This window comes from Cherax quadricarinatus, chromosome 58, assembly GCF_038502225.1.
Source record: "Cherax quadricarinatus isolate ZL_2023a chromosome 58, ASM3850222v1, whole genome shotgun sequence".
NCBI lineage: Eukaryota > Metazoa > Arthropoda > Malacostraca > Decapoda > Parastacidae > Cherax > Cherax quadricarinatus.
The window spans coordinates 92,492-120,327 of record NC_091349.1 but is presented as its reverse complement, the minus strand read 5'-3'; the positions used below and the strand labels follow the sequence as shown (position 1 = coordinate 120,327).

Here is a 27,836-nt window from a genome sequence, read left to right as displayed (position 1 = left end):
TACACTCTCAAAGTCCTTCTGTTTTGTTCCATTCTCTCTACATGTCCAAACCACCTCAACAACCCCTCCTCAGCCCTCTGGATAATAGTTTTGGTAATCCCACACCTTCTCCTAATTTCCGAACTACAAATTCTCTGCATCATATTTACATATACCTAAATAATGTATATTAGAGCTGATTTCCTCTATTCTGTGTACGTATTTCAATATACAGTACACTACTGTATAAACATTCAAAAATGTTATAAATGGTGCAAAGGAGACATTAAAACAATACCAAAGATGGTTGACACAAACTCACTACCATTATAGTATGTTCCTCACTTAGCGACGAATTCATTTAACGATGTGGTATTAGGAACGGAACTCCATCGTTAAGTGAGGAGAGGCTGTATTCCACACACAAGACAGCTCTCCTAAACCCAATCAGGCCACCAACACCTGATCCTGCATAATAAAAAGTCTTCAATACATTGTACAAACTCCACTAATCGCATACGATGAATGTACGTACTATATCACATACTGAATTACCAAGCAAACCTGCATGAAGCAAGAGAAACCTGCATTTGTTAATGTAGTGAATATGTATCAACTAATATCAAAATACTGTAAAAAAATATTTGAAAAGTTCAAAAGACTTCTACATACACACACACTGGCTTATCTATCTTATAATGGAACAATTATAATCTTGAATTGAGGAGAAAGGTATTCAAAGACCAAAATGACCTTCAGCAAGGGTATATACTGTATACAGTATACAGGCACATATTTGCTAGTGTGGACAAAGGATCAGGTTCAAAGATAATATTCCACTTGCTGAATTACTGCACTGAAGTCATTCTAGTTGCTACAAATCTAAACAAGTTAAGTGTGCCAGCTCCAAGCATCACTTTCCTAAGTTAACAATAATTTAGAGGCTTGAATATGTCTCCAACAGACTGGGATTGGATCATAATGATGAGCCTCCTGAACCATGCTGAAGGGAACTACCAGAAGCCTCCAAGAAATGCTTTGAACTAATTTGTAGGTGCAAGAAGAGATATCAGAAAAGATGCAAATGCAAGGATAGTCTTCAATGTATAGATCTATGTTTCCTTGAGGAGGTAATGCCCTATAAATTAAGAAATGATTCTTCATAGATGTAGATGATTATTGCAAATGTATTCTTCCAGAATATAAGTCTATCAAATTATTGTGTACTATATGGACATACAGTATAGAATGATTTTCAATTATTTCAGTATACAAATTAAAACGACTGTAAACAAGTGGATAAATGATGGAGTAAGTCAACAGGTAACCAGAAAGACACTTTGTAAGGAAACCTTTATTAAAATTTTTCGTTCAAAACTAGACATTATCAAGTGTGTAAAAACACAGAGTCACTGCTTTACAATGCATAAGAGCACTTTGATTCTCCTTACTTTGTACCACTCTCTAATATATCCTTACCTCACCTATGGCATTTGTGCCTGGGGCTCAACCACAGCCAACAACCTTAGACCCTTAATAATCCAACAAAAAGCTGCTGTGTGGGTGATAATCAACTCCTGTGCTAGACAGCACACACCACCACTTTTCAAAAGACTCAACTTGCTAAATATACAAGACATACACTCTTATTATTGTGCCTACTACATATACAGAACATTAAACTCCACTGTAAACCCTCCCTTAAAACTATTCCTTGACAGTTACAACAGAATGTATAGGCACAATACAAGGCATAAGGCACTTTTCAACATCCCTCGAGTCAGACTCTCACTATACAAGAACGCTATGCACATAAAAGGCCCGAAGATCTGGATCTCACTACCGGAACAGGTCAAGGATCCCCTGACAGCTTATAAATTTAGGACTTTGCTAAAAAAATCATCTTCTCACAATATTAACCATATTAACCAAACATCTACTAACTAGTTTTATGATGTGACCTCTAGGCTCTTAATTCTGCCAATCCATAAAATCATCTTATTTCTCAATATTAACCAATTCTGCCAAAACATCTGCTAATCAGTCTTATCATGTGACCTGGCTTTTAATTCTGCCATTCCATAAAATATTACCACCTGCACCATTACTTGTAAGGTAGATTTTGTGTGCAATTTCAAGCTTATTTTACCAAACCCTACTCACTTGTACTAAGTTTAAATAAGATTGTAAAACAGCTAACCGCTATTCCTTGTCTAGTTTTAAGTATAGTTACTATGTACTATTATCTTATCTGGTTTTAATTAGTTACTATGTACAGTGGTCCCTCGATAATCGTCCGGCTCGATGGTTGTCCTTTTCAGAAATCGTCGCGTCATTTTCGTCCAAACATTGGCTCACAAATGGTCGATTGACTCGCTAATCGTTGTTCGTCCTGGACACATACTCACGACTCTGAGCTGCCTTGGCCTTCCTTCCCAGCCAGTGTGCCATTGTTTACCAGTGAGCGGCGGTCCCCTCATTTGTTCATACGAAATATTTCATAATATTCCATTCATTTTAGTGCTTGCAAGTGCCAAATAAGCTACCATGGCTCCAAAGAAAGCTCCTAGTGCCAAGCCTTTGGTAAAGGTGGTGAGAAATATGATTGAATTTAAGAAAAACATCATTGAACAATATGAAAGTGGCGTACGTGTGGCCGAACTGGCCAGGATGTATAACAAATCCCGTACAACCATATCTTCCATCGTGGCCAAGAAAAAGGAAATCAAGGAAGCTGTTGTTGCAAAAGGGGTAAATACGCTGACAAAAATGAGATCACCAGTACTCAAAGATGTTGACAAGTTATTATTGGTGTGGATAAATGAGAAACAATTAGCAGGAGATAGTCTTATGACGTCGATTATTTGTGAAAAGGCTAGGCAGTTGCATGATGATCTGGTAAAGAAATTGCCTGCAACGAGTACTGATAATTGTGAATTTAAGGCCAGCAAAGGTTGGTTTGAGAGATTTAAGAAGCGTAGTGGCATACACAGTGTGATAAGGCATGGTGAGACTGCCAGTTCAGACAAAATTGAAGGAGGGGTGTTAATGTTGCAGTTTAAAAACTGTAGTGTAAAGCACCCTTCTGGCAAGACAGTGATGGAGTGAATGATGGTGAAAGTTTTTCTTTTTTGGGCTACCCTGCCTTGGTGGGAATCGGCCAGTGTGATAATAAAAAAATAATAAAAAATTCATAAGTGAATTCAAGGAGTACACAGAGGGTGAAGGACTGAAACCTGAACAAGTGTTCACTTGTGACGAAACAGGCCTCTTTTGGAAGAAAATGCCAAAGGGACCTACATTACTCAGGAGGAAAAGAGAGCACCAGGACACAAGCCTATGAATGACAGGCTGACGCTCATGTTCTGTGCTAATGCTAGTGGGGATTTCAGAGTGAAGCCGTTACTAGTGTACCTATTCTGAAAATCCCAGTGTTTTCAGATAAAACAATGTTATGAAGAGTAAATTGTGTGTTTTGAAGATCTAATAATAAGGCATGGGTCACGAGGGAAATTTTCGTCGAGTGGTCCAATGAAGTGTTTGGCCCTAGTGTGAAGAATTACCTCCTGGAAAAGAAATTGGATCTCAAGTGCCTCCTTGTAATGGACAATGCACCTGCTCATCCTCCAAACTTGGATGACCTAATTCTGCAGGAGTTTGGGTTCATCACAGTAAAGTTCTTGCCCCCGAATACCACTCCTCTCCTGCAGCCCATGGATCAGGTCATTTCAAACTTTAAAAAACTCTACACCAAAGCAATGTTTCAAAGGTGCTTTAATGTGACCTCAGACACTCACTTGACCCTAAGAGATTTTTGGAAAGAACACTTCAGTATCCTCCATTGCATAAGCCTTATAGGTAAGGCTTGGGAGGGAGTGACTACCAGGACTTTGAACTCTGCTTGGAGAAAATTGAGGCCAGATTGTGTCCACAAGAGGAATTTTGAAGGGTTTGGGGCTGACCCTGATGAGCCTATGTCAGTTGTGAACTCTATTGTGGCATTGGGGAGTTCCATGGGGTTGGATGTGAGTTTGGAAGATGTGGAAGAGTTGGTGGAGGACCACAAGGAAGAGCTAACCACTGAGGAGCTGCAAAAGCTTCAGCAGGAAGAGCAACAGATTGCAGCTCAGAATCTTGCTGCAGAGGAGGAGGAAGAGAGATGGAAGAAGGTGCCTTCTTCAGAAATTAAGGAGATTTTTGAAATGTGGGGTAGGATGGAAAGATTTATGGAGAAACATCACCCTGAGAAGGATGTTGCAAGCCATGTCGGCAACTTGTACAGTGACAGAGTCTTGGCCCATTTTAGGGAAGTTTTAAAGAGACGCCAGAAACAGAGCTCTCTGGACACTTTTTTTGCGAGACAGGACTCCAGTGACTCTCAAGCTGGTCCTAGTGGCATTAAGAAACAGAGAAGAGAAGTAACCCCAGAAAAGGACTTGGTACCTGAAGTGTTGATGGAAGGGGATTCCCCTTCCAAACAGTAACTAATCCAATCTTTCTCCTCCTCCAGTCTTCCATACACTAAGAAGAATTGCCAATAAAGGTAAGTTTTATGCTGTTAATGTCTCATTCATCATGTCCCATTGTATTGTTTATGTACTACATCTATATTTCATGTAACAAAATTTTTTGTTTTAATACTTCTGGGTGTCAGGAACGGATTAATTGTATTTTCATTATTTCTTATGGGGAAAATTGATTCGAAAATCATCTATTTCGATAATCGTCACACTTTCAGGAATGGATTAACGACGATAAACGAGGGACCACTCTTTACTTTACAGGCTTGGAAGAGGTCACAAGCAAGGTCATTAGGAGATTGACAAGTCGAACAAAAAACATTTACATTCCGATGTATGAGGGTTCCTCCCCTCCCCTCCACAACCACCAGCACTCAGTATAGTGGCACATAAATATTCTTACTTTTTAATGCCTCTCCCCAGACCTCAACCTTTGATCTCTTTAGAGCCTGACCTCGGGGTGCATCTGCTAGTTTTCGCATATTGATAATATTCAGCCTTGAACAAAACATTATAATGAAGGCTTCTCTGCAAACCTAGTGTGTTTCTCTTGGTCTTCTAATTTTGTGAGTCGCTTATAATAGCTTAGAAAGGACTAACTAGATTTTGCGACAGCCATGTTGCACAAAGACTCGTCTGAAAAACCCTGCATTTGTGGTTACACTGGGATATATGCTAACCTTCTTAATGTATATAAATATACGTAGCTGGACAAATCTTATTAGGTTAGCACGATACAGTTAACACATTGGCCTGATAGTTTCAAAACGGACCTGCCATGGGTTCAAATCCTACCTGTTCTATGAGTTTTATTTCTTTCTTTTGTCATGTAAAGTTAAGAAGTTAGATATTGTAGTTTAAAAGAGTTAAACTGCTCATGTAATCATACACTCTGACAGTAAAATACTTAAAGTTCCAGCATTCGGAGTGTCAATAAATGCAATTTTGAATCGTTGGCTTTGGCTTTTCTCATCAACACAAATACTTTTGGTATATGAACAAATAACTCTAAGCATTAATCAAGCTAATGGTGTGTATTTTTACCTAATTATATGATTATGAATGGTTACAATGACGTATGTCTTTAAGGTCGATACAATATACAGCCTCTCCTTACTTAGCGTCATACTCATTTACCGGCCACTCAGATTTACAGCCAACTCTCCAACCAGTATGCAAACCTAAATAATGTAATATTAGAGCTGATTTCCTCTATTCTATTTATTACAGTATGCAGTACACTGCTGTATAAACATTTAAAAATATACCAGAAATTTTATAAATGGTGCAAAGGTAACATTAAAACAATATCTAAAGATGGTTGACACAAACCCATTACCAGTATAGTATGCTCCTTGCTTAACGACCAATTCGTTTACTGACCTGCTCTTAGGAATGGAACCCCATCATTAAGTGAGGAGAAACTGTATTCAAAATTTTATATCCATATTTACATCCATCCTAGGTAGTAGGTTGGTAGACAGCAACCGCCTAGGAAGGCACTATCATCCTGCCAAATAAGTGTGAAACGGAAACCTGTACAGTGGAACCTCAAAAATCGAACTGCTCCCAACACAACCAATTATATAAGTGTATTTTTGTAAGTGCTTTTATAAGTGTATTTTTGAGGGTCTGAAATGGACTAATCTAATTTACATTATTCCTGATGGGAATAAATTCATTCGGTAAAGGCACTCGAACAGCCTTCTGGACTGAAGAAAGTTCGATATTTGAGGTTCCACTATTTGTTTTACATGATGGCAGGATTGCTGGTGTCTTTTTTTCTGCCTCATAAACATGCAAGATTTCAGGTACATCTTGCTACTTCTACTTACACTTAGGTCACACTACACATACATGTGCAAGCATATACATGCACATCCCTCTGTGTTTTCTTCTATTTTCTTTCTAGTTCTTGTTCTTGTTTATTTCCTCTTATCTCCATGGGAAAGTGGAACAGAATTCTTCCTCCGTAAGCCATGCGTGTCGTAAGAGGCAACTAAAACTCCAGGAGCAAGGGGCCAGTAACCCCTTCTCCTGTATAAAATAATAAATTTAAAAAGAAAAACTTTTCATTTTCTTTTTGAGTCACCCTGCCACAGTGGGATATGGGCAGTTCATTGAAAAAAAATTTACATCCATGAGCTCATGTACATGCGTGAATGTACAGCTCTTTGAAAGATTGTATCTGGGTTACAAAATAAATGCCATTTGTGGTATTTTGCTGTAATGGGTACAACTATACCTTAATGACTTACGTATTAGTATTATTTAAAAAAAATTTTAAACACCTGCCATCTCTCACCAAGGTAGGGTGACCTGAAAATGAAGAAACACTTTCACCATCAATAACTCAATCACTGTCTTGCCAGAAGTGTGCCAATACGACTGCTCAGATGCCCTGAGCCCTTCCAAACTGCAATATCCTCACCATTTTTTCAGAGTGCAGAAACTGTAGTTCCCACATCCAGGACTCAAGTACAGCTAGCCAGTTTCCCATGAATTCTTTCATAAATGTTAACTTGCTCACATTTTAACAGCAACGTTATATCATAAAAAGAGCTTGTCTCCACTCACTCCTATCTAACCTGTTGACACAAACCAGTTGCATGTTCATGCCTCCATAATGGTTATAGTTCAATATTCTTGGACTTCTTGTGCACAAACACTATTTCTCAGGAACATCAGAATTAATTACAGTACATATCACTGCTTTTCCCACATGGAATGAGATCAGTCAAGAATGTACAGTGAACTTCATCCTAATCTTAATTGAGTGATAATTGCTTTTTGGAATCACAAATACTTCAATGATACTGGATGAAAGAATAAAAAATTACAGACAAACCAAAGTGGTAATGGTAGGGTGCAAGTAGAACACACCTAGCATGGACCAGCATGCTTACTGCAGTGCTCCTCTCATTCTTATGCTTTTATTCCACTTATGCAAAAGCACATACAGTAATATAATGAGCAGATGTGAATGCTACTTTCCACACTACCACTAAGTTATTAATCTCTCAACTAACACAGCTGATTCATCACACCATTTACAAAATTTTTCCTGAATAAAGTTAAAAAATTATAAAAGTGGCAAAAACAGATTTAATTTACTAATTAAAACTCTCATTACGAGAGTGCACATGAGAGGCATGCAACATGGACTGCTCACACATCTTTAGTATAAAATTGAAGCTGAGAAAAAAAAAAAAAAAAAAAACGAAATGTTGTGAAGTATGAAAACCTACACACACGTTTAGGTTCCATGAAGCACAATATTACCAGCTTCCTCTATACATAGACTAATGCCTGTAATACACTCTTGAACCACTTTTTTGGGGGGCCCAGTAAGAACAGTTTACATCTCTCATGTGCATGTAGATGTAGACTTAGGCTTATGGATGTAAATATGGATATAAAATTTTGAATATACTGTATCTACCTTAAAGACATACAGCACTGTAACAGTTCATAATCATATAATTAGGTAAAAATACACACTAGAGCTTGATTAATGATCAGAGTTTCAGACACTGCTCAGCATCACTGCCCCAAGCCAGGTGAATTGCCGAGATGGTTAGTCATCCCAGGAGAAAACAGGGTCGAGGTAAAATGTGTTTAGCCTCACAAAAGAATCAGTGCCATTTAAACATAAGAACATAAGAAAGGAGGAACACTGCAGGAGGCCTGCTGGCCCATACTAGGCAGGTCCTTTACAATTCATCCCACTAGCAAAACATTTGCCCAATTTTCAATGCCACCCAAGAAATAAGCTCTGATGTGAAAGTCCCACTCAAATCCAACCCCTCCCACTCATGTACTTATCCAACCTAAATTTGAAACTACCCAAAGTCCCAGCCTCAATAACCCAACTAGGTAGACTGTTCCACTCATCAACTACCCTATTTCCAAACCAATACTTTCCTATGTCCTTTCTGAATCTAAACTTATCTAATTTAAATCCATTACTGAGGGTTCTCTCTTGGAGAGACATCCTCAAGACCTTATTAATATCCCCTTTATTAATACCTATCTTCCACTTATACACTTCGATCAGGTCTCCCCTCATTCTTCGTCTAACAAGTGAATGTAACTTAAGAGTCTTCAATCTTTCTTCATAAGGAAGATTTCTAATGCTATGTATTAATTTAGTCATCCTACGCTGAGTGTTTTCTAACGAATTTATGTCCATTCTGTAATATGGAGACCAGAACTGAGCTGCATAATCTAGGTGAGGCCTTACTAATGATGTATAAAGCTGCAGTATGACCTCTGGACTTCTGTTGCTTACACTTCTTGATATAAATCCCAGTAATCTATTTGTCTTATTACGTACGCTTAGGCATTGCTGCTCACCATAACCCCCAAGTCCTTTTCGCAATCTGTATGGCTAAGTTCTACATCATTTAACTTATAAGTACTAGGGTTATGGGCACTCCCAAGCTTCAGAACCTTGCATTTATCTACACTGAACTGCATCTGCCACTTTTCTGACCAAGAATAGAGCTTGTTTAAATCCTCCTGAAGTTCCATAACATCTACGTTTGAATCAATTATCCTACCTATCTTTGTGTCATTGGCGAATTTGCTCATATCACTAGTAATTCCCTCATCAAGATCATTGATATATATTATAAACAACAACGGGCCCAAGACTGATCCCTGTGGAACGCCACTTGTTACAGATCCCCACTCGGATTTAACCCCATTTATGGACACTCTCTGCTTCCTGTCAGTGAGCCATGACTCGATCCACGAGAGCACTTTTCCCCCAATGCCATGAGCTGCCACTTTCTTTAACAGTCTATGGTGCGGAACCCTATCAAAAGCCTTACTAAAATCTAAGTAAATAATATCAAATTCTTTATCGTGGTCAACAGCCTCAAAAGCTTTACTGAAGAAAGTTAATAAATTAGTTAGACAAGACCGGCCTCTTGTGAGTCCATGCTGAGTATCATTAATCAAGCTATGCTTATCGAGATGGCTTCTTATAATCTCAGCTATAATTGACTCTAGTAATTTGCCTACAATTGAGGTCAGGCTTATTGGGCGGTAATTTGACGGTAACGACTTGTCCCCTGTTTTAAAAATAGGAATTACATTAGCCATCTTCCACATATCAGACACTACACCTGTTTGAAGAGATAAATTAAAAATATTAGTTAATGGTTCACAGAGTTCCATTTTGCATTCCTTAAGAACCCTTGAAAAAACCTCATCAGGACCCGGCGACTTATTTTGCTTCAGTCTATCTGCTTGACAACCATTTCACTAGTGACTGTGATGTTACATAATTTATCTTCTTCTAGCCCACTATAAAAATTAATTACTGGAATATTGTTAGTGTCTTCCTGTGTAAAAACTGAGAGAAAATAATTATTAAAAATCGAGGACATTTCATTATCTTTGTCAGTAAGGTGCCCATAGGTATTTTTAAGGGGACCTATCTTATCTCTAACTTTTGTTCTATAGACCTGGAAAAAACTTTTTGGGTTAGTTTTAGAATCCCTAGCAACTTTAATTTCATAGTCCCTTTTAGCTTTTCTTATCCCCTTTTTAATGTCCCTCTTAATGTCAATATACTGATTCATAAGATGCCCCTCACCTCTTTTGATACGCCTATAAATTCCTTTCTTATGCCCTAGTAGATATTTGGGTCAGATTCTGGGTCATTTCTATTTGATCTAATTTCTTTATATGGGATAAACATTCTTTGAGCAGCATGTATAGTGTTCAGAAAACTGTCATATTGATAGCTCACTTCGTTACCCCAGTCAACAGATGATAAGTGTTCTCTACGCCCATCGTAATCTGCTAAGCGAAAATCTGGGACTGTTACTGAGTTATCGCTACTATCGTACTTCCATTCAATGCTAAATGTAATTGATTTGTGGTCGCTAGCACCCAGTTCCTCTGAAATTTCTAAATTATTAACAAGGGATTCATTGTTTGCCATAACTAAGTCAAGCAGGTTATTTCCCCTTGTAGGTTCTGTCACAAACTGCTTCAAAAAACAATCCTGAACTACTTCTAAGAAGTCGTATGATTCTAAATTCCCAGTCAAGAAATTCCAATCAATATGACTAAAGTTAAAGTCTCCTAGAATTACTACATTATCGTGCCTTGTGGCCTTAACAATTTCCTCCCATAGTAGTGGAGTTGTAGGAAGCTGCCTGGATACCACCTTTCCTCCATCCTTCACTCAGTTTCTTTTAAAAGAAACAGTGAATTCAGGGCTATTTTTCAAAGAGACTGCCATCAAGTTCTAGAGAAGTGACAAAGTGTTAATGTGATGAGCAAAACTTTCAATTCCCACCAGAACAAGTGAATTATTATTATTATAATCATAACTAAGCATTAAACCCAGAAGGGTCATACAGTGCAGAACAAGTGAAAGGTGACCGGATGAGATGCACCGACCCTCAAGATTGTGTTGGAGAGTGTCAGAGCAGTTTTCCAGCCTGAGGAAGATGTGCTGGTAGATTTGTCATGAATGGAGAATTCCTATTACTTAAATCCACACATGCAGTAGATGAACCAAATATTGCAAAGTCTTCTACAGGAAATGTTTGTGGGTCATTTAAAAGGGTCTATTTGTTTTTCCCACTACCAGAGAAGGGTACATGGTCCCCTGAGGCAGGGAAGAAGCTGTAAAATTTACACATACCAATAGCGAGCCCATTGTCAACAGATGCTGTGAGACCCAGTAAGGAAATACAAAAGAATCCAGAGGGCATCCCATGTCCCCATTAAGTCAAGAGCCACAATCTGATGAGAACAAACTTATGCACAACTAAGCGAAAGATTGACAAGGACTGTGACTGGATTTTCTTAGATGGATGAGAAATTCTGTATTCCAAAATGTCTGGATTATCATAAAGAGGGTAGTGGATGTTGAAAGTAAAGTCTGGCACCAGAATGCAGAAGAAGCGAACAGGGATAGGCCAACTGTCCATAATTGCCCCACTAGAGAGAAACAAAGTTCAGAGAAAATCCATGGGGTAGTCATAAGCCTGAACAGCATCAGAAGTTAAATTATACTCTGAAAGTGGAAACACAGGCAACAGCTGCAGCTCCATTGAAGCTGTGATAAAGTTGTATGTACAGGTTGAACAAGGAGTTCCAACACAGGTTGAGTGTAGTTAACACTCCCACCACCTTGACATATACTGTAATTCACTCTTATTATTATTACTACTATTTCTTCAACTACAATTATTGCTAATTCTATTACTGTTTGTACTACTTCCATCAGTGCTACTTCTACTACCACAATTACTAACTTCTTCCCTCTCCCTCCTTTCTGTCCTGTCTTATGGTCTTCTCTGCTTTTCTTACTCAGCTGCTACATGATAAGAATCCAGATGGACCAATTATCTTAAGTTTCTTCTCAGAGTGTGAATTAAGTTGTTAGTTAAGTTCTTAGTTCATGGAACATTGTAGAATACTGTTATTGTTGTAGTGAGAACTACCTCCTGGCCCCTGGAGATTAGTGAGGTCTCCTTCATGGAAAAAGCCCAGGGGATCCCAGTCAGAGATGTAGGCAAGGAGTCAGCAGAGTGTGTAAGTCACCACTAAGGCTCTCCAAGCATTGAGGAAGGTGTATGTGAGGGACAATCATACGATGATCATAATCAGCCCCATCCAGAAGATGTAATAACAGTTGACTTGCTTCCAAATGGCAAAGGGACTTGCAGAGATAAGTGTGAGCAGAGTGGGACCAGGGTAGAGAAATTCAATGCTCAACCACCTACAGGCAGGGAAGGTAACCATATGGAGATGGGACTTCTGTCTGGAGTGGCCCATATGATCACATATCAGGGCCACATCAAGTGCCTTGGAATGGTGCTGCACTCAAGGACAGGGACTCCTCAAAGGACCAATGCAAAGGAATGAAAGGAAACAGACAGGCTACCCTTCCACTTATGACTGATTTCCCTCCATATGCAAACATTTCCCTGGTTAATAGGAAGATGAATGATGGCTGGGAGGGAATGGGCAAGGAAGACAGTTCAGTTAACCTCACTATTCATTAACCTGAATGCCCACATGACAAGGGGCCCATTGGAGACTGATTTTCCAAACTAGGGCAGTTGCAAGAACAGTGGGATGGATACAGTAGACAGGTTTGACAAGAGGCAAAGGCTCAGAAATCAGCAGAGGTGGTGGAAGGTGGAAAGGAAATTTAAGAGCCACCAGTGGAAAGGGGAACCATAAGTAGTGAGACGGAATGCCTCAAAGACGACAGCTGATGTCCGGTATTCTTCCCAAGTCTGTGCACAAGCAATGTCACGAGGCATGCGACCCTCCAAATCCAAATAAGGTAAAGAGGCAGGGAAGTGCAGGGGTAAAGGGACCAGAAAAGGGGTAGGGAGAGAAAGGAGTGATGAAGCAATAAGCCTGAGAAAGATGTGCCAGGTGTGGAACGGAAAGAAAAGATGAGGAGCCCACAAGGAAAAAAGGTAAGAGGAGGGCACTCCAGGACAATGAGAGATGATGCTGAAGACAGCCTCATGCCCACTGTGCTAGCAACTTGAGAGACACTTGTCTCAGTTAAGTGCTACAGGTCGGGTAGAGGGAAAAAGCTGCCAGACACACTAAGAGGGCTACATTCTGGAGGACATCATGATGGTGTAGGGGCAAAAAACAGAGCTTTACATCTCGACAACATATGTGAGCTTACTGCAAACAGCTGCCTTATATAAAAGGAGGTGGTAGTCATGATCAGCTCCCCATGTTATGCCAGAAACACATTGCACAAGCTTGACTCAACAAGCACAAGACAGACACAAGGCAGAGACTTGCCTCCTCCATGTTAGACACAGTGCATCATAAGTGACACCCACTCCTCTCCCAACAGGAGAAGAGTGGGAGTGAGAGAAACCAAAGGGAATACGACATCCAGTAAAAAGCATGAGGAAGCATTAGCCACAATGACTAGAAGGTCCAATTCTGTTGCCCAAGAGGTCACACTTGTCAGCGCCTCCTGAACTTTGAATTGAGCCACACTTTCCATCGGTGCTACACCATCTGCATACACAAGAGAGTGTGTCCCAGAACAGGACCTTAGGTCTAACACGAGAATGTTAAACAGAAGGGATCCGAGAACTGACCCCTGAGGTATGTCTGTGTGTTGGGCGAAAACCAAAGGTAACACCATCAGACACTTACTTCACAAAAGGACCACTCATAAAAGGTAATTTCATATTCCTAGTGAAGACAGGATTAAATATTAAGTAACAGTTTCTGAAAAGGCTGGCCGGGATGAAAAACTTCCCTTGTGCCCAGGACTGAAATTGAAGATGGGTAATCATTGTGAATACTCAGGCATGAGTGCTGAAATTTCACTGACCTCACCAGAATACTGATTGTCAATATGCAGTACTTGTCCATAAATGCATTACAAACTGAACATTCTTGTACAATGCATTTGTCTATGACTCCCTCAGGCAATTTACTAGTAACTTTTTGCTGGCTCAAGGTTAGGGTGTGGAACTGACTTGAAAAGTATACACAGTTGAATAATCATTAACCATTAGATAAGAAGTGGATGGCAGTGACGGAGAGGAAAAAAAAAAACACTGAGGACATGTACATCTAGCCCCTTTTCCAAGTATGTATATTATTATTTTTTATGTATATGTGTGTCTGAAATAAGTATGTTTAAGTGGCATGTGAGACACAATATTATCAATAACACTTTGGAAGTTTAAGTACCAGAGGTTCAGCTAAGAACAATGAACAAGGTCTCTGGGCAAAGTAGAATGTATGTAAACCACTGTACTCCAGGAGGAAAGCACAAGTTGAAAGGCCACAAATGATAAATTCTCAGTGTTAAAAAGTGATCATTTTTACAAAGGAAGGGTGAATGGTAGTGTGCCTAAGAAGTGTCAGATACAAACACTAGAGGAAGCTAGAGTGTTCGTGTGCATAAATGTAAACACAGATTTTACTGGTCAAAAAGGTGGTTCGTGCATGAATGAATTACCACTTATATAGACATTATACGAACAGGTTGCTATTCTTAAATGTGGTCTTGTCTTACTCAAACACAAATACTAAGAGAAAACATGGCTTAAGGAAAGCCTCTACTATGACTATGTCTTTGGTCACAAAGAAACTTTTAATGTACTGTATGTGGATTTCAACTCCACAAAAATATTACCCAGGAAAGTCTACCTTCTGTTTTGTGCCTAAAATTTTGATAATATTAACCATACTTCCCAAGAAGTTAGCATAGTGTCACAAAGGCAGGTCAATAGTGTATATTTTCCACAAGCAAACACCCAGAGCTATGCATATCATTTCTGGCAATCTTTGGGGTAATGTTAACAATATACAAATAAAAAAATATTGGACAGATGTATATAAATGTACATACATAGTACAGATTTACATAATACTGCAATACAAATTTTAGTGAAAATTAAACATTTAGTGAGACACTAAATGAAAATATAACTTACAACTGAAAATGAATTTCAAGAGAATTAAAAAAGCAAAGATGTAATAATGGTTCTAGATATGATTAAATTTTAAGAAATTCAGGAACATAATATGATTTACATTATTATTATATTTCTATGAGGAGCATTACACCTGTAAGGGTCACACAGCAAGGTATAATTTATAACTTGGAAGCGTTGTAAAAGTTTAATGCCAGTTTAAGTAGTTACGGAACTGCAGGACTGCCTGCAGATCACAACTCTGGAGAAGATTATAATGCAAGAGAGTGAAAAACTTCTCCTACTAGTCATATCGTGAGTAAAGGCGCCAGTGTGTAAAAAACTTGGAAATATGCACAGTGGGTAAAGGGTATCTGCACAATGATATATTTAAAGGAGTTTCAGAGAAATACAGTACGTAAAGCACAATTTTTTTTTCATATTTTGTTGGAATTCATTAAGGTGCAGTCTTAAACGCATCTAGCAAGTTATTCCACATTTTTCGTCCTTTTTTTTTGACATCAAATTTCTAGAGAGGTTCAGGAGAACATGAGGAATATTGAAGTGGTTTATATACCTGGTGTGATGCCTGTGTGTTATGATTTTCCTGGAAGTGTCTTAGATTAGCATCAGCATTACAGTGTAAACAGCAGTATGTACAGCATTATTAGTTAGTAGGTTTAGGGATCTGAATAAGGGCATAATGTGTTGTCTAAAATCTGAGTTGGTGATGATTCTGAGAGCTGTCTTTTCTCATGATACCTATTTTGAGATGGATGGCTGCAGTAGAACCACTGTGATATACATGTAACTGATTTCCAGAATTGTTCTACCTTTGCAGCCTCACCTGGAATTAGGCTTTCCTTTTGATGGCATGTTCAACTTGGCTATTGCTGTTGGTGGCCACTGATCCAAATAACCATCACAGTTTGGTTAATCAGGTATTCCCAGGAACAAATTCAATAAGTGAGGTATGGACCAATAATAGTAGTAGGCAGCAGCATTGTATACTGTATATTGGGGAATAAAATAGCTAATTTGGAGAGACCCAATTACATACAGCTTTTGATAGTTTATAAGAACTATATATTTTTTTTCCAACGAACCAGGCCATATCCCACTGAGGCAGAGTGACCTAAGAGAAAAAATGAAAGTTTCTCTTTTTAAATTTAGTAATTTATACAGGAGAAGGGATTACTTATGACTAAAATATTCCTGGCATTTTAGTCACCTATTAAGACACGCATGGCTTATGGAGGAAGAATTCTTTTCCACTTCCCTGTAGAGATAAGAACTATACACCATCATTAAATTTTAATTATTACTTAAGAGTAGGCCTAGAAATTAAATTTCTTAAATGAAACTTTGCTACTGTATCAATGCTTCTCTCTCCCCCCTGGCACTCTCTTCACCTATACAAACCTTTGTCTATTGTTTAATGCTGTACAATACACACAGCTCATTAGAATAACAAAGAGTCAGACATGGGAAGTGCGGTGCTTGCAATCTGAAGGAGTGAGGATATTGCAGTGTGGAGGGTCATCTGAACTGTGGTGTCCTCACACTTCTATTAAGAAAGCTATTCAAAGACCATTGGTGAGTGCATTTCCATTTGTGGGTCAGTCTACCTCAATTAGAGGTGCCCAGTGTATTAAACAAAGAAATAAAGTACAGTAATAACAATAATTCAAGACTTGAGGGGCTGCAGCTTATTTTGCTCACGTAAAAAAATTCAAAGGCAAACATTTTTCAAAATTTTAGGAATTTGGAATTCAAATCAAAAGAAAGTTAATTTAGTAATGTCCACATAATGATTATTCAACACAGTTGCCACTGAAAAGAAAATATTATCAAGAAAATGAATATTGACTTACCCTTGATCTATCCGGTCCATAGGGCCAAGCTGCCCCATCATTGGGTGTGGGCCAGGTCCATGCATGGGACCATGCATAGGACCATGCATGGGAGGGCCCCCAGGTGGACCCCCTGGTCCAAACGGTGGACCACCAGGGCCAAATGGTCCTCCAGGACCCGTAAATCCTGGACCTCCATGGCCTGGGAATGGTCCAGGATGACCAGGTGGACCATTAATTAGTTGAGCCTGTTGCTGTCCCAACATGCCCATGGTAGTGTTAGGGCCATTCATGTGGGGTGCCGAGGGTGTGGGACTACTGTAGTTAGAGGAACAGGGAAAAGGCATTGGTGATGGGCCTGGTCCAGCCATGTTGGCTGCTGCCATACTTGTAGGAGGGCCTCCGCCAGGGGCACCAGGGAAGGGAGAGGGACCTCCCGGACCAGGAGTGGAGGCATTTGAAGGTGCAGGGGAGCCCGGAAAAGGAACCGAGGGGGGGCCTGAGGTGGGCGGCCCCGAAAAACTGTTGGGAGGCGTGTTGAAGGGTTGTGGGCCACCTGGGCCCGTAGTAAAATTGCTAGGATTCGAGGCAGGGCCTTGAGGACCAGTTGGAGGACCCGGGGAGGGTCGGTTCAGTGTGGGACCAGGAGGGTTAAATGTTGGAGTGGACGGCCCAGAAAAGGTATTTGGTGTGGCAGGGTTAGGGAACCCCGTGGGACCAACAGAGGGAGGACCGTGTGGCTCTGAGGGGGGTCCTGGGGGGCCCTTCCAGCCGAGACTTGCTGGCTCCGCCTCCAGGGTGGCGACGTGACCCTCACGCACACACACCCACACACTCGGCAGCCTGAAAAATGGGCTTTAATTAGTAGAAGTCCTTAAAACTGCTTTTAACATAATACATACTTAAAATAAGTTATTACCTGGAATTCTCATCATTAAATTTTACAGGTTTATTTCAATAACAATTCACACCCTATTTACCTGCAAAACAATAAACACAGAGTAAGTATGAAAGAAGTCTTTTAGACTGGTGACAAGGCTTGTAAGCATATTAATACTGTACTGCTCCAGAATTTACTAGAATTATGTTCAACAGTGAAATAAAAATATAAAATCAAGGAAAAACATTAGCTATGTATTAGCTATTAATTATTACTGTATATTATAACAGTAAACCAGAGTCTGACTACATTAAAATACCTGTACATTTATATATACAGTATATACCATGTATATGCACGTATGTTTTTGTATGCATTATATATACACATACTACTATACTGTCAATTAACATGCAAATTATTAACACTTGCACATTAAAACCATTAAGAAACTGTGACTTTGAACATGTTGTATGTATCATGTAACACTGAGTAAAGGACTACTTAATGTGCCCAACCTTCCTTGTTTCTGTTTCTACATGCATTTGCATTGAATACCATACTCAGCCTCTGTTAGGGAATCAATTTTTTTTATATTTTTATTATCCATCTTGTTTCTGGATAGTAACTATGGCACCCAAGAGGAATGTGAGTGATCCTGGAAGTGCCAAGAGGCATTAGCGTGAAAGTATATTCGAGTCTTGAAGAGAATAAAGGTACAGCCTCTCCTCACTTAGCCACTTAGGCCCGGTGGCCTGGTGGCTAAAGCTCCCGCTTCACACACGGAGGGCCCGGGTTCGATTCCCGGCGGGTGGAAACATTTCGACACGTTTCCTTACACCTGTTGTCCTGTTCACCTAGCAGCAAATAGGTACCTGGGTGTTAGTCGACTGGTGTGGGTCGCATCCTGGGGGACAAGATTAAGGACCCCAATGGAAATAAGTTAGACAGTCCTCGATGACGCACTGACTTTCTTGGGTTATCCTGGGTGGCTAATCCTCCGGGGTTAAAAATCTGAATGAAATCTTATCTTATCTTACCGATGCCTCAGACTTATGACAGGCTCTCTGACCAGATTCATACCTAAATAATGTATATTAGAGCTGATTTCCTCATTTCTGTTTATTACAATATACAGTACACTACTGCATAAACATTTAAAAATATACCAGAAATGTTATAAATGGTGCAAAGGTGACATTAAAACAATATGAAAGATGGTTGACACAAACTCACTACCATTATAGTATGCTCCTCACTTAACAATGAATTCGTTTACCGACGTGGTCTTAGCAATAGAACTCCGTCGTTAAGTGAGGAGAGGCTGTATCAGGTAAGGTTAAGAGTAGTGCACATGCAATGGAGACAGTTCAAGCCTATGGCCCGAATGGGGCATCAATTAATACAATTAGGAAGAATGAGGTAAAGATACAAGCTTGTGCAATGAGTAACCCAGGTTGTGACCTGGAAAAATTATTGAACAAAGGATCGAGTGGATGACTAAGAAAGGTGCACCATTTAATTTTATCTTAAGGAAAAAAGACTTAACAGTATAATATAAAATAAGCGTGCAATGAGGAAAGAACGCCTGAACATCAGTGCATTAGTAAAGGCTGGCTCCATAAGTTCAAATTGTGCAAACGGCTACATAATTTTAAGTTTTCTGGTAAAAGCACTTCAGTTGACCACATCACTGAAGGAAATTTCCCTGCTGAATTTGCAAGAAATCATTTCCGAGGGTAGCTACAAGCCACAGCAAGCACTTAATATTGACAAGCCTTTACTGGAAGAAGATGCCAGGTGCAGGAAACTGTTCTACTGGCAAAGAGATTGACAGGTAAGGGTTTGGAGAATACAGAGGAAGAGATGAGTGAGCTTGTAAAAAAAAGAAGTTCAGAGAAATTGTTGGCAAAGCTCATTTTCCAGATACAAGTGAGGCATATAACAGGCAGAGATGAGGAAGAAGAACCTGAAGAAAAACAGTTAACACCAACAGTTATGTGAGCAGTTACATACTCTTGGTAACATTATAAACTTTCATTTTAGAGGACCTTGACAAATCTAGAAGCATTGTTCTGAAACAGGGTCTAGAAATGTACTTATAAGGTATTGCAGGGTAAAACAGATCAGACACACATCACAGAATTCCTCAGTATTCCAATGCAATCACCAATACAAGTGCAAGAACCTCAGCCATCTGCCTCAGCAAACAATCCACAACCTTCTGCCTCAGCCCAGTAGGACCACACCATCCTTCTCCACTTTTTTCAAAATCATTCACATACACCAACAACTAGAATTTAAGGCAAGAAATATTATTTACTCTAATGCAAAATAAGACTGCTCTATTTTGTCTTAATGGTATTAAAAAAAAAAAACCATGGTGCATGAAAACATTCTATTATACCCCAGAAAATGGGAAGGGATTGAGAGCAAATTCATTGTAGTTTTGCATTTTAGGTTTGTTCCCTTGTGACTTGCTGAGTTTTTAGAGAGGCACAGCTTGTTCCCTTGCTGCATTGCTACCTATGATGCATAGTTACTTTCTGGAAGAGTTGCATGTGGTAGTGGCTATTTATTAAATGATTTTACATCTTTTCATCACCTCATTGCTGGATATTAGCCCTTTCAATGTCTCTTACATATATCTATGTTAATGCCAGTGTTACTTATGTAGCTCTGTCTAAGCACAGTGCCCTCATATATGCTACGAGCAGTCAATTTTGGCCTAGACATGAGAGACTGGGTCTGTGTGGCGAGTTGCACAGCAAAAATAATTCTGCCTTACGTGGAGCATGACGGGAAAAGCAAACCTCTGACCTGATGTTTGGTTTAAAACAGCACTGTGATCTCTTGGAAAGTTATGGTTTTATTGGCTGTTTCTTGGTATCAAATGATAGAATGGAAGACATACTACTGAAATAAAGATGATTTTGGTCAATATCAGGATTGGAAGTGGTTTTAAATAGGGGCTCAAATAGCTGACATATTTGATTACTGACGATTTTCCATAGGAAAGATAAAGCCCTATACCCCCTGGTCTGTTTTATGAGCTTTTCATTAGTAGGCCTGCTTAAATTAATGGGACGTCTTAAACTATGACCAATCATTCCTGGTTATATTTTATCTGAGAATTAGAGCAAAACTTCTATTATTTTTGTATGATGGATTCAAAGTGAGGGCAAGTGGGAATATGATTAATGAAGAGAGGATAGGTTGTTTTAGTTCCTGGAATGCATGTAGCATTTATTTAGGATTATTTTTAAACAGAATTTGTTGAATTTTGCAAAAAATTTGCCAAAATAACAACTTCTGTCCATTCTGATAACTGAATGAGCAGTTTCTTGTGCTCATTTAATAGAATGGAAGGGATACTAGCAAAATAGCCAAGAATCTGGTGGAGGAATGGAACTGGATTAAAACAGAGCTCAAAGTGGGTGAAATCGCCAATGTGTAAATGGCACCCAGGTTGCTAACTTTGTACAGGTCGGCCATCACTAATCTGGCATCACTGGGACCTGTAGTGTGCTGGATTAGTGAGTTTGCCGGATTAGAGTGGTCAGGTTAGAATATACTTAATTAACCTATCAACAGAGACTCTTTCTGCTACATCTTCCTCATTTTCATCACTGCTTTCTCCTCCATTGGCTTGCTGCTGTGGATTTACACCCATCTGCACAATTTCTAAGTCAGTATAATGCTGAAATTTGAGTCAATATAATGATGAAATTTGAAATTATGCTAGCCGAAATTTGTGCTGGATTACTGATGGAACCAGATAACTAACTGCCGGATTAGTGATGGCTGACCTGTACCTGTGTAATTACACGAGTTTTCTAACAAATTTCGCATTTCTGGTGTCATTACCTTCAGAAAAAAGATTCCATACCATTTCAGGAGAATAATTAACTTTTATTCTGAAAAACACTGACACTATCAGCACTTCTAATTTTAGGGTCCCAACATTGAAATTGTTGATCCTGGTACCTAAGAGGACTAGCAAAAGTAGAAGTACCATACAGTACTGAGACAAACCAGCATGAAGCTTTAATGGTATCCAAAGAAGCAAAAGTTTGATGTATTCATAGCAATGTACATGACAGAAACTGCTCACACTTTTAATCTTAGAGAATCATCGATTCATACCAATTAAGAGACAACAAGAGAAAAAATAAGAGCTTTTGCACTGACTAGTGTATATTGTGACCTGCTGAAGAAGAACAAACAGGTCAATACAACTAAATAAGATAGAAAAGCTACAGAATGTATGGGATAAGGAAAAGAAGATAAGGTGCCCTACTTATGGCCAGACTACAAGGCACAAAGCCCTATCCTACTTTTAAGAAGAGTATGAGATGGAAGGAGAGCCTTCACAACAACATACATTTAGTGCTGGATGATTTGAAAACTTTTAAAAAAAAAAAGGGGGCAATCAGCTTCATAATATTTAGTGGCAAGTGTGTCAGCTGAACACACTGCTGCAGAAAATTTACCCTGGTAACTTTGCATATGTTATTTCTAAGAACAGTTACCGTCCACAGCAAGTGTTTAATGCTGGTAAGACAGGGTTTTGCTGTAAGCATACACCATCAAGCACTTAAATTACCAAAATGTAAAAGTACTGTCTGGTACAACAAACCAGAGATACATATTAAGAACTCTGTATCTACATCAACTTGAACCATAGCCATCCACCTTGGTCCAGTAGTTCCACATCAACCCTCTCTACATATTTCCATATTGACAAGCAATGAAAAATAGAATCTAAAGTAAGAAACTATTTTTGACACAAGAGTATTTTTAAAATGATTTTTTTTTTTTGGCAAATTTGAAGGTGTTTGGAATATAGGCCTATTTTTCCCACATCTTCATCACATCATTTAATGCTATTTTAAATTATATGATGTTAATTGATGATTTACTGTGTATACAATATATACAGTATACAATATGTATATACATTACAGTAGTATATACATAGTTCACAATGCAAATCCAATGCACTTCAATGCAGTCTGATTATTTACATTTTGTATAAATTGTAGAGCAGCATACTGCATCTTTTATGAGTCACTTTATTGAGCAAATATATTTCACCAACACTCATATGACTCATAATGCAGAGAAAATACAGATTTAATTCTTGTATCTCAAAGCAGCATTTTTTAGGCATTCACTGAGAGGCATTAAATCCATAAGGGTCATACAGCATAAGGTTTGATCTGAGGAAGGTGAGGGCACTATTATTATTTAGAGAAAAGAGCTAAACCATAGAGCTCTTATAAAGCCTGGGAAATGAGAGGCACTCAGGTTCCATTTAAGAGGCTACATCTAATTCCTTCAATCAAGAGTCCCTCACCAGCATCAAGGAGCCTCCCTTGAGATATCATTTAAGTGATAATCATTTGTATACACTGCAAAACCTTTTCATTATACAAACAAAATGAATGAGTAATGTTAAGAGCAGAACCTGTCACAACAGGTTGGGAGTGTCTACAGTGTATGTATGAATGTAAGATAAGATAAGATAAGATTTTTAACCCCGGAGGGTTAGCCACCCAGGATAACCCAAGAAAGTCAGTGCGTCATCGAGGACTGTCTAACTTATTTCCATTGGGGTCCTAATCTTGTCCCCCAGGATGCGACCCACACCAGTCGACTAACAACCACGTACCTATCTGCTGCTAGGTGAACAGGACAACAGGTGTAAGGAAACGTGTCGAAATGTTTCCACCTGCCGGGAATCGAACCCGGGCCCTCCGTGTGTGAAGCGGGAGCTTTAGCCACCAGGCCACCGGACCACCGGTGTACACCTGCTTAACCCCATTTGTAGTGATTACACTCTAGCTCCATGGCCACGCCTCTTGATTATCTATTAATCAACTGATGTATGAATGTATAATTAAGATTCTGCCTATTTGAAAATGGGTAATTTCATAAGCATCTTGCACAACTACACAAATTCAACTGTAAATACAGCCTATGCATGTGTAAATTTTATTCAGATAATAAACTCGGAAAGTTAGTAACCAAGGATAACCCAGTTAAGCTACCACGTTTGTTTTATTTGCATTGGGGTACTTTTATCCTTTACCCCAGGATATGACCCACAGATTCAGCTAACGCCCAGGTAGGTGCCTACTTACTGCTAGGTAAACTGGGGCAGCAGGGGTAAGGAAATATGTCAAACATTTCTAGTGTTGTTAAGATTGAATCCAGCTTCTTCAGAAGTTAGCTGAAGCTGCTACAACATTATGTTTAATGATTTATCTAATATGTAAGGTATTTAATAAGATAGTTTGGGAATTCAAATGAATAATTTAAGTGAAACAGAAAATAATGAGTAACTAAATTTAGAAATATTGTACACTAGCATGAAGGTCACTTGCATCACAGTGCAAGAAAAGCTGTGAAGGCCAGAGGCCATTCAAAATAACACCTAGAGATGGACCCAAATGGCACATTGCTGATAAGTCAGGAAAATGCAAACACTGCAGAACGAGCATTTATGGAGACATTTCATGCTTTGTAGGCTTGATAAAGCTCTGCAAAGAGCAAACCTTTCTCCCAATCTACGTGTTCTGCAATGTGGGTCTTCTCACAATACGTACCTAGGAATTTTGAGAACACTTTTGGTTCCATACAGTAGGGATGTGATATCAAAAACTTCATGCATTTTCCTTTATCACAAGGAAGAAATGTTCAGTATACTGTTAATAATGATAAAAAATTAACATTTCTAAGCAAGACTTCATTGCTACATCAATGAATGATGTGACATTCAATATTTTTTTGTATTAACACAATGATTATCCATTCAAAATTACTGTACAAGTAGTTTTTTAGATTTTTGCCCCAAAAGGTTAGTTTACTGGACAGTGCCACTCATCCTGTGAATGAATTTACCACCATAAAAGCAGTACTTTACAGCCCAGGTATCTGACACACCAATTGGTGATATCAACTCCATCCTGGGCTGTTTCAATATACTGGTATCACTGCCTTTACAATTAAAAAATCTATGTATCTATGGGTATTGCTACCTTAACAAATTATAGTATTGTACCAGTAGTATCTAAGACTGTATTTGTATTATTAAGCTGGAGGGTTAATACCCCAGGAGACTCAGTCAATGGGGCTTATTTCCAAAGGGAACCTTTGATCCCCCCCCCAAGGTGCAACTCAGCATATTATATCTCTCCGGTTATCTTCAACCATTCAGCTCAATGTTCAGAGTTCTTTGGTAGGAATAAAAATTTTGGTAATCCAAATCATAACACTTTCAGTTTATTACACATTTTTTTACAATAAATGGAAAGAAAGCAAGCAACTAGTAGTGAGTTCTTCACATCAAGTATGACAAGGTCCCGAGTCACCAACATTAACAACCTTCCATAACATTCACTGCAGTAATTTAACCTATCATCAAAACTTTTACCAGATAATTCACATTTAATAACACAGTATTTCACAATTGCTGCCTGTGATAACTGCTGTTGCCAAACTTAATCCACAGATTTGAGCAGAAATCCAGTGCAAACTACACAAGTATTACCTCAACTGCACAGAACAGCACCTCGAGTGATCCAGTTCAGCTGAACACAATCACTTCCCAAGATTTTCTGATTCTATAAGAACACTGCTGTATAGCCCTTGTGGTTTAGCGCTTCTTTTTGAGTATAATAATTACACTGCTACTGGGAGTTGTGGCCACTTATTCTCAAAGTTAACACCAAAATAATCCAGCTAAACACAGTACACTTATATCCACGTTTTGTTTCATTTAACAGAGGTTCGTTCCGTTTATTAAGTCTTGGTTCGGTTTAACAGGAGGATAATAACACAGAAATAAAACACTGTCTTCACTGATCAACACACTTAACACGGTAATCCAAAGTTGTGTTTCAGGATATTTTTCAGAACTGTTTCAACGGTGATGGTGTCAGCCACTGCACTTTCACTGTAATATCACTGTGTTAAGGTGTTGGTTGAGTGGTGTGAGTGGGAAGTGTTAGTGTGAGTGGTGTTGCAGGTGTGAGAACACAGCCTCGTCACCAGCCTCACCTCATCTCTCCCTCACCAACTACACCAATATCTCCACCAACATAGCAGTGTGCGAGGTGATAGTGGTGCCTAGTGGCGCACATGGTGTGGGTGTTAGTGAGGTAGGTGTGTGTGAAGCAGCAGAGGTGTGTGACACCAAACCCAGGACAGTGACACACACCATGTCACAGCCACGTCTCTCACACCCTCCTCACCCCCTTCCTCCACCTCTACCCTCTTATTCCCTACATGGGGGCAGGTGAGGGCAGCCCCTCTCTCCGTCACCCTGGCAGCCAGGGCCACCAGGGCCATCCTGTCACTGAGAAAACTAGTTAAATAGTGTTTGTTTACCTTGCCGGCTGGTGGCACTCTTTCTGGTATCGATGGTCACAAAGGGGGAGGCAGAGCAGCCCTCATGTGCGCAACTCCTGCGCAAAAATACTATATATGAGGGTGGTGTGTGCTGCTGCTGCTCTCTCTCTATGCTATACTACACCAGCCACTGCTCTAGCACTCTCCTCCCGCATCCCCGCCCCGGAATTATCTTTAAATCAGCGGGTTTAATGTCTCTCCACCACCTCCCTCGCTCGCAACTCCTGTGGGGGGAATTTTTCTCCTCTGTCAACTCGGTGGGTAAAAAAGAAAAAAGCAACGCAACTTTCTACTGGTGTACAGGCGCATTCCGTGGGTTATTTTGCACCATTGACTGCATTAATCTCCCCGCTCCATTACTAAAACTTTCAAAAGCAATGCGGCATTCTTAATTTAGCTGTTATGTGATGCGAGCACGAGCTGTTGCATTTATGCAGGGAAACGAATCAAGCTTGCAATCTATTATGGAAAACCTAAATGTATTGTTTAATAAATACCGTTAGCGTTTGAGTGGAGCATCCCCCCGCTGGCCCCCGGAGGCCCCGTTATGGCCGACAGTCACACCGGATCAAGCACAGGCTGAGTGATTGTTGCTCACTACTTTAAACCATTTTTATTTCCTACCGGTGTAGTCTATAATCATCAACGAAGTCTATATTGTTCAGCCATGAAGTGCCTAACTTGCCACGCTAAACTATAGCATTTCTAAAGCTGTATATTGTCCTCAACAATGCTTTTTATGGTATGAAAAAATAAGCTGTGGCAACTGCGTGTGGGACCCAATGTGGTCGTCTGACCCGCCGGGTTACAATCAATATCCAAAGCTTTATAATCTGAACATTCTTGTGATACACTAGACCAAGTCTTAGCACATACACTCTCTCATTCAGGAACCATCAATACAGACTAGTGAGGAAGTTTGTAGTACTTACAGTAGCGAGAGAAGGTGGTATTAGAAGTGATAATAGGGCGGCCCGGTGGGTGGGTACCACCCGGCGGACCCCAGAGATGACAAACACGCTGCTTCGGTCACAGAGTAACCAGTTTGTCCAATTTTATAATTCACTTGATCATTAGAGCAGTGTAGAGTTCACATAGTGGTGTGTGAGGGTGATGTTAGAGGGGAAGATAGAGGAGGTGAGGGGTACAGAGCGCTGCTGTGACGGGGACGCTCGTAATGGACACCTACGTTTATAAACACTCCATAAAAATTGTGAATGACAGGTGTTGGGTGCCAAATCCAGCTCTCAAGTTGCCAGTGAATGTTTATGTGGTTGAAGGTGTCAATGACGGGCGGGGAGGAAGGTGAGGCTGTGGGCGGCCGTGGGCGGCGGTAGGCGGTGGCAGGCGGGGGTAGAGGGCCGCACACTGCCTCCTGCACGCCATAAGACAAAACTGGGGCGACACTTTTGCTCTGGCTCGGCCCACAACCTAATTACCGGTGCACTGGGCCAACCCCGCCACCCTGCCGCCCACCCCGCCCGCCCGCCCCTGGGTTTACAAGTGACACCACCACCGCCGCCCTGCCACTATCACGCCTCCACCCACTGTCTTATTCAGATGATTCCCTGCAGTGTAATGTCTTTGTTGAGGTGTGAGGAGGGACGGGAGGTGGAGCAGCTGGCAACTAGGGTGGCCATCTGTGGCCACAGGCTAAATCCCCCCTCACGTTGGCAGCTCTTGCTGGCCACACAACCTCCCCCTCCTCCTGTACCACCCACTAACCACCATCCAACTTCCATAT

General features: G+C 39.9%; 1 protein-coding gene across 2 annotated transcripts in view; it reads right to left on the bottom strand.

The window, feature by feature from the left end:
• The window catches only part of LOC128698016 (LIM domain-binding protein 2-like), a 740,316-nt gene extending 722,677 nt beyond the window's left edge, over nt 1-17,639 (bottom strand). The window contains exon 1 of one of the 2 annotated variants that reach the window (XM_070097474.1): nt 16,819-17,639. In XM_070097474.1, the coding sequence (XP_069953575.1) occupies nt 16,819-17,183 (365 nt within the window). In that variant the 5' untranslated portion in view covers nt 17,184-17,639. The remainder of the gene's footprint in view (nt 1-16,818) is intronic. The other variant, XM_070097473.1, reaches the window with a different exon arrangement.
• Nucleotides 17,640-27,836: the final 10,197 nt, after the last annotated feature.